The 8,780-nt window shown below is 32.4% G+C and overlaps 1 protein-coding gene across 1 annotated transcript; it reads right to left on the bottom strand.

Annotated features, from left to right (window-relative positions):
* Window positions 1–6,097: 6,097 nt before the first annotated feature.
* LOC105627515 (ATP-binding cassette sub-family G member 1) lies at window positions 6,098–7,870 on the bottom strand. Its single transcript, XM_012208796.1, has one exon. The coding sequence runs from the start codon at window positions 7,868–7,870 to the stop codon at window positions 6,098–6,100; it is 1,773 nt and encodes a 590-aa protein (XP_012064186.1).
* Window positions 7,871–8,780: the final 910 nt, after the last annotated feature.

The following is an 8,780-nucleotide window of genomic DNA, read 5'->3' as shown; positions in this document are numbered from 1 at the left end:
TTTCGAGATATATAATGTGTAGTACGATCGAAGTTTTATTAACGATCGAACTTCGCTGCTGACTCATGTTAAATTGCCCACTTCTGTGTATACACTACCGACACGGTTTATGTTAAAATAGCGCGCAATAGCTAGGAAGAGAACTCGAGCGAAAGAACTTTGGCGAAAGAACGAAGTCATTGACTAGAGATGAAAATAAAGGCAGCATATTTCCGAATTAGATAATATTTAAATATACTTTTTGATTGTATACATTAACAGAATCAGGTAAATCGTTGATTAATAATTTTACTTATTCTTAAAACATCCTATTTCAACTCTTTGAATTTAACTTTTTGTCAATTTGGCACAAAATGAATTATGCCGCCTTTATGTTGATCATTAGACGTTGGCAATATTGTATATAGAAACTATTATTTACGAGCGTTCAGAATGTGAATTGAAGATGCTAGCGGTTCGTTCACGCTCGCGAGAACATCATTTGTAACTGGTTCGCGGTGTGATAAGAAAAGCACATTCCGATGCTTGCAGTTTCTTTTTTGACATAGCTTGATCAAAGAAATAAAAGAAAATGAAAAAGAAAAATATCTTCGAATATATAATTTCTTACAAAATTTGTTTTTGTAAGAAAATTGAAGAAAGATAAAATGTATATGATCCGCAATGTGTCATTCATCATTTATGTATAATTCATTTATGTACATATGTAAAAAGAAGCTGCAAGAAACGTATAAATAATTATGAACGTTTCTTATAATACCGCATTGTTAAAAATACTCTTATTTTTAACATCAATACCACTATCTCAGAGAAAATAGGAAAACATGGCCGTGAAAAGACCCTACTTAACGAAGTTATCAACATATATTTATTTTACTATTCTTCAAGTGTTTTTTACGGCTAGAATTTGATTGTATATGCCATTTAAGTGCCATTTTTATAGAACTCTCTTGATTTTAATATCGAGATGGATATTATTAATGCATTCAGTTATAGTTTATATTAAGCATAATTTGTATGCAAATCACATCTCATTTTTATTACATGCCATTTTAATTATTTCGGATTTTGTATAAAATATTTTTATAATAATCGTAGGAAAATAGCGTGAACGATCCGTGCCCAAAACCGAAAGCGTATATTGTAAGAAATAACATTATAAGAGATAACATTTGCATTATTTTCAATGAATGATTTGTTAATTACTTTATTACACTGATCGTTCGAACGATTTTTAATTTAAGAATAATGAAGGATTTTTAATTTAAGACATTTTAGGACATTCTTGAATTATACATTAATAATTTTTATGTATTATGTCTTTTATTGTCCGTGTCTCAACACGGATACAAATTGCAACTCCAAAATGGATTGTTCCAAATATTATTGTGGCATTGAGAAAAGCATTAGGCAGTAAAAACAAGAAGTAAAAAGAAAGAATTAAGAGATCTCTCCACAATTATTGATTCAGATTGGAACGCTTTATGTTTTCGCAACAATTTGCTACAAGACATACATATATATTATCAGCAAGAATTGAAAAGCATTTATATGTGCCAAGACGTGAACATTGGACAAAATACTACATACGCTTCATGCGAAATATATCCTTGTTATGACAATGTTTACGGATGCACTTCACAAATGCGTTTTGCAGTGCTTTTCTTTCATGGTGCTGCATTGCTGGAGAAAATACGATCTTTCAATGGCATCGACTGGTTTTGGTACATCGTCGAATCACTCTGGACCTTCTCAAATCTTCAGAGGGCTCCTCTTCCTGCGCGACCTTTGCCCACCGATCATTCGGGCAAAACTTTCTGTACTTATATATACGCGGTGAAGTGGAATGTAGATTGAGCGAACGAAAGCTTTCATAAGGCGTGATATAAGATCGTTATGAATACAATTTAGCTCGAATAAGTACGAGAAGAACCAAACCAATCAATTTGTCATAATCATGATTAATTATTATTAATTATTATTATTATCGATTACTTATCATTGATAAGGTCTTTCGTGAGAAGTAAAGAACGGGACATTTTTGTTTTTGAACAAAAATATAGCTCAAACGTATCTGTACCCAGTTGCCATGTATTTTAATTTATTTAAATTCTTAAATAAATTTTATTGAAAAAAAGAAACCAACGCAAACACATCGAGTGCCCGTGTTTATTTCGCCTCTTTTCTATTCTACTTTCTTTTTCCTTTCATCTACTAAGTATATCTTCTCTTGAATAACATACATTTATAGCTATATTTTTCTTCAAAGGCAGTATTTCAAAGAAATTACGGAAGATCGTATAAATATTATATATTCTTGCTCAGACTCTATGACAGGCTTTTCCTTTACCACTTTTAAAATCTAAACTCATATCGAAATATGTCAAACATATCATATGTATATTGCAGGAATCTGCAACATATTTTCTCTCTTTCGCTCAATTTTTAACTTGATTCAGTTTGCATATTTTTGTAACGATATTCTTTTGAATTACATAATTTTCTTATTACACAAAATTATAAATATAATACAATATTTAGTATTATATTTAAATTATAAAGCTATTTTAAGTGAAATGGTATAAATTAGAAGGTTTTTGACAAACAACTGCACATCAAAAACCGCATATCAAATTTTTTTTTCATTTATAATTAGCTACAAAATGTTCATATTACTTGAACTGAATCTGCTTCAGTTGAGTTGTATGATATTGAAAAATATTTTAAAGACACAGGTGAACATGTACGCATGATATAAATGTAAAATAAAGATCTCTCTATGATTGCGAATCAGAATGCGATCATACAGTACTAAGTACTGTTAATACTCTGTAATATTTGATACAATACTAACATTATAAATATTTTAAAATATTTTATTTTCCAAACCAGTTAATGATACGAGAAGAATTGAAAAGATCATCCCAACGCTGATTTTTATAAACTGTAAACTTACGTATTTTCTAGATTGTAGACTTATCATAAAATCACTTTCGTTCTCGATCAGGATCTGTAGGCAAGCTGATCGGCAAGAACTCGCACAACCTCGCTCCACATTTAATTAATAATCATTAATCATGCTCCGTCGTTTCGGCGACGCTTTATAAAATTATATTTAACAAGGGAGAAGAGGGCGAAAAAGAGGAAGAGAAAACGTAACGATAAATGTACATTGCGATAAATTGCAGAAAGAGCCGCTCACAGATACTAATAAAATACACGATCACACATCTGTATTCGCGAAGGTAATCATGTAAAATAATAACGACAATAAATAGTTCGTAAGCCAGTCTAAGCTAGACACGTGTCGATAGTCGTAGATAGTCAAAATGAAGCTGAAGAGCGAAGAGGTCTACATAGGGGGTCGAAGTCGAAATTGTCGGCCATAGTGGCCCCTTCACACAGACCTTTGTACATGAAACGAAATAATTATGCTCTTATAATAATGATGTTATATTTTCAAGTACGTGCATATCAAGAATACCGGGCACCGCACTTTGGTATGAGTTGGTTGTAAACTGATTTCAATTTATTGATTACTGTTAAGCGTAAATATCAATGAGAATATAAGGAACTATTTGTTGCGGTCTAATTGTGTGTAAGGGTTCAGTTTTATTGGTACAACTGCGAATCGATATCATATCATATAAGGGTGTAACTATATTAGATATATAATATTGTATAATATGTAATAAAAAAAGATTAATGCGTAAGTGGGTTGTAGCCAGTTTGTGTGAATGGGCCTAGAGGATGTTGAAACCGATCTCTTCGACCCTACATGCGATTAAGAAGAATGATGCGATTATTAATATTAATGAAGTACGAGATGAATATAAATAACTAAACTGAATAAAAAAGAGAGAGAAAGAAATAAACGGAAGTGTGCAAGAGAGGGAGAGAAAGAATATGAGAGAATGAACAAGTGTATCGATTGAGAAAGAAAAAAATATGTAATTATATCATTAGTAATATTATTATCACTAATATAATAAATGTGCCATTTTTTCCATAATCACAGTGTCGCTTGACATGGATCCTTGACATGTGATTCGTCAAACGTTTCTTTCTTTTTCTCTGATATAATTTATAATATACGCGTTATTTTTGCCATTTGCTTTTTTCTTTCTCATTCGTTATTTTATTTGTATATTATACTCTCAGTATTTTAGATAATATTTACATTATGTTTTACGTTTTTGCTCCTATGATATGCATACTGATTTAAGTTTCAATTGTATTTCATTATATACAGAATAACGATTAGCTATATTTATGTATGCACAGTATGTAGATACATTTAAATATTAACAAGTACAGCACGCCATGATGCTGTACTTGCCCATTCTTAATTGATACGTCGCAAAACTTCGCAAATTATTGCAGTATATGCAAGCATTTGTAATCCACATTTTAAAGTTTATATTTCTCGTACCTCATGTTACATACAAGACAAGATCATCGCATTACACTTTTGATAAGCCATCGATTATCTTTTCTCGAAGAGAAATACAGCAGAAATAAACTTATTAATTTAATCTCTGCGAGATCGAATTCAACAATAATATTATTTCTCCCAATCTTTACTGAGGAATTCATTACTAACGGTAATTTCATTCGATAGTGAAAGGCTATTAATTTCATTATTTCTCAACTTCTCTATTGCAGATGTGTATATGGTAGCTTATATAATGTTATTACGAAATTATGTTTACACGACCGCGATATTAATGGTTCGTCGTCGTTCTTATCCTAATACGAAATACGTGGTTAACCTCGGTTAAGAAATCCTGCAAATTCCTTCTCTCAATGTTTTTGACCTATAACCCATGTCTTTACATTATCTAACTAGCGAAATATTTTATTGCTATTAGAATTGTTAATAAATTCCTATTATTTATAGTTTCTTTCGTCGACATTATTTAATCGTTTAAAAAAAGTCATATATTTTTAACAAATATTGTGATAAATATTTTATTTAAATATGAGATTTCTTCGTCGATGAAGATATAAAATTTTATTATTACATAATTTTATTATTACAATTTCTATTAATAATTTATTTAATAGTATATTTTTTGTTGATTTCATTAATCTTTTCAAAAATTATGCTTAATTTATATGTGCATATTCTTATGTGAATAACTACTTACATCTCTCAATAACTACTTACAAATATACAATATCGCACATATAAATCTATTTGTTTATTATTCAGATATCAGTATCAAATATTCCAATCAATTAATTGAAAGGTTATTTACGAGTGTAATTCATGGAAACCTAGCTCTCTCGTATAATAATATCTGATATACAGATATGCACAGAAAAATCGAAGAATATTTATAAACTGAATAAAGTCTAAGTCATTTTCATGAGCTACTATTATATGCGCACCAATTACTTGAATTCATTACAGAAAAAATATTATTAACATAAAACTTGAAGAAAATGTTTACAAAGCACCGAAGTACAATTATATTTTCTTATCTCTTCTATAACTACGCGAAATAGCCATGATAATATATTCATCATCGTTTTAGCACGTACCATTGAACACGAGCGTGAAAGTATCATCGCACACTTGGCGTCCACATATCACAGTTCACTTTCTATAATCATACTTCATACTCTGTATTTTATCTCGCTGGTTTGCATCAGATCAAGTTGCAAAAATCAATTCAATATAATCATTACTTTTACTTCCTACCGCACGTAAGTTGTGTAAGCATTTATTTTGTTGCAACTGATGTCTTGATTCTATTTAGAAACTATCACTGTCTTCTACCTTTAAGACTCAATGGAAAGGTCTCACTACGAAGAAATAAACATATTATATTTAGAAATTGTCACTTTAAATTTTGGTGAAAAAATTTTATTATGAAGCTGTAGATATGTTTTCCAAGCCACATTGATATTACACAATTTTTTTCTTCACATTTTTGCGAATACATCCTTGGAGGAAATTGATCATCGATCTTATGATTAATGTACTTTTCCGTCTTCGATACGAAAACAGCATGAAAACAAAAAATCTATGCTTCGTTTTAAATATAGCTATAATACCCACTTCACCAAGTAATATACAGAATTCTCAAATTCATACTTTCGAAAGCTTTCTTTTTAACGTCACATAAGCCACAGTCCGAATGACCATGAACCAGGCGAGCAGGACAATGACGTCGATCCAGAATATAGATTTGGTCATACTCAGTTCTTCTAGTATCAGCGACGGCATTCGTAAGTGACAATAGTCGATGTTACTTGGACAAGGTATTGCCTCTCGTTGAAAGCCATAAATCGCTTGTATCAAGCCATCGAAAGCGAATCTATAATAGTTTATATAACTAACGTAATAAAGGATCCGCGGCATGTGATTGAAAAATACCAGAAAACCAGCTAATGTCATCATCATCGCTGTAATAATGGCTCCGAAGAAGGTGCCATTGATGGGATTGAAAATAGTTCCTAAACCTAAGCCTACACTTTCAGAAGTGACACTCGTCAAGCTCGTGATGAGTAGAAACATGAAGAACCGAGACCATTCCATAGGTTGTTTGGTTAGTATATAAGAAATGATTGAGTAAACAAAAGTGGACGATATAGTCAATGGTAGAGTGATCACCAACATGGCTATATAATAAGTCTTCAACTGATACCAGTTGTTGAAACGCTCCTTTTTCAAAATATCTAACTCCAAAGGAAATTTCAAAACGGCCGGCATCAAACTGGTGTAGATAAAATATAATATAGTTATCATTAAGAAACTAACATTGTTAATGGTTTTTTTGGCATTAATGCCAACATGCTCGAATACCAAACCCAATAAGACAGCTACGAAAAAATTCATGATTATCTTGATGTAATACACCGACCAATCTCGATATATTATCAGAGCGGAACGATATAGTAGTATCCTGAATTTTATCATTTCGGAAGGCGGGTCCATCATCATTTTCATTTTTTTCTCATCGTAGAACATCGCTTCTCTCATGATGCGCATCTTCAGAGGTGTCTCCTCTCTCTGGCAATATTTCTTCGCCGCTGTTATCAATTGATTGTTATAATTCCCATATTCTTGATTGACTACCTCCAACATATAGTCCGCAGGATTATGATATTGTGGACATTGAAAACCTTGCTGAGCGAAATAATTCATTGTATTGTCAGGCGTGCCGGCGTACAAGCAGTGGCCGTCGACCACCAGGTAAATATAATCGAACATTTGATAGACCGCGGCGCTGGGTTGATGTATGGTACAAATCACCGTTCGGCCACTCTTTGCCAGAGTCTGCAATGCGGAAATGCATTGCAGAGACGCTAACGAGTCTAGACCGGTAGTCGGTTCGTCTAAAAACATTATCGGCGGATTATCAATCAATTCCAGGGCGATGCTCAATCTCTTCTTCTGTCCTCCACTGAGCTGGTCGACTCTTGTATCCTTCACTTTCGATAACTTCAGCGTGTCCAAAACATTGTCAATCAGTATCTGCTTAAACATTACTGTCGCGCTGCCGATCTTCAGAGAGGCCACAATCATCATGCTCTCCTGAACAGTAAACAAACCGTACAGATTGTCTGTCTGTTGAATATAGCACGATTGCTTCTTGTACATTGCCCAATTCTGTTTACCTTTACTACTAATGTATTCAATTGCGCCAGTCAAGTGTCCTTGTTGAAATCCCGTCAAAACATTCAGCAATGTAGATTTTCCGGCACCAGACGGTCCCATAATAGCTGTCAGCTCCGCGGCCTTAAAGACTCCATTTAGATTCTTCAAGATTTTCTTCTTAACCTTACGATATCCAGTTTGAACTTCAAACGACAAATTCTTGAATTGAATGTCGGCCATCCGAGTCTGCGATATATGCATCGCGTTCGTTGTACGTTTTCTTGTCGATATGATTAAATTTGATGACCTACTAAGAAATATCTTTCGCACTGCTTATCCGCTGCACTTTCTATCTATCTCTTTAACGTTTATCGGTTTATTGAGAACGAAAAATTTGTCTGATAGTTGCGTAGGTGGGGTGAATTATGCACGTCTAATGCATTGTGTGAGCGAAGATTCATCCCCGGCTATAATACTTATTGTTGTAGTTGCATGTGAGAAGAGATATTAGACGCAGCTGACACAAATTTTGTTCTGAAAAACTCAGTTGATAACTTCCTTGGCTAATCAACGAATATATTAGTACGCACACGAAAGTGCATACAATTTGTGCATAATCTTCTCTAAATTTTTATATCTTTTATAAGTGTAAAGTATTTTGCGATTTATAACAATTCAGTTTATAACAAATCGTGATAATGTATTTCTACGCAGTTAACAATCAATGAATATGCACACGAAAATATAATTTGTGCATAATCTTTCTTCAAATTTTTACGTTTATTATAAACAGTGTAAGATATTTCGCTGTTTATAACAATTTGCACAATTGTGTATAATGTGTGATTATATTGTGTTACTTCTTGCGTGCGATCGTATTTTTTGTTATACTTAGATTACGTACGATTTACATCATTCATTCTCGGAAGAATTTATTTGAAACAAACTTATTTTTTGTACATAATACGTACTATTTCTTCAATTATCATCACTAGCAACCATTGCAAATCAAATCTTTTCTTGTTCCAATTTCCTCTTAGGAGATTCACTCCATCTCTCGTTCCTGCAACATAATGTTATGTTATTAGTTTTACATTGCAAAAGATTACAGTTTTCGCGACGTAATATTTAGATGATGCAGCAAGAACTGGTTAAGTGTGTCGTTATGGAA

Source organism: Atta cephalotes (assembly GCF_000143395.1).
Source record: "Atta cephalotes unplaced genomic scaffold scaffold00009, whole genome shotgun sequence".
Lineage (NCBI taxonomy): Eukaryota > Metazoa > Arthropoda > Insecta > Hymenoptera > Formicidae > Atta > Atta cephalotes.
This window is presented reverse-complemented; position numbering and strand designations above follow the sequence as displayed.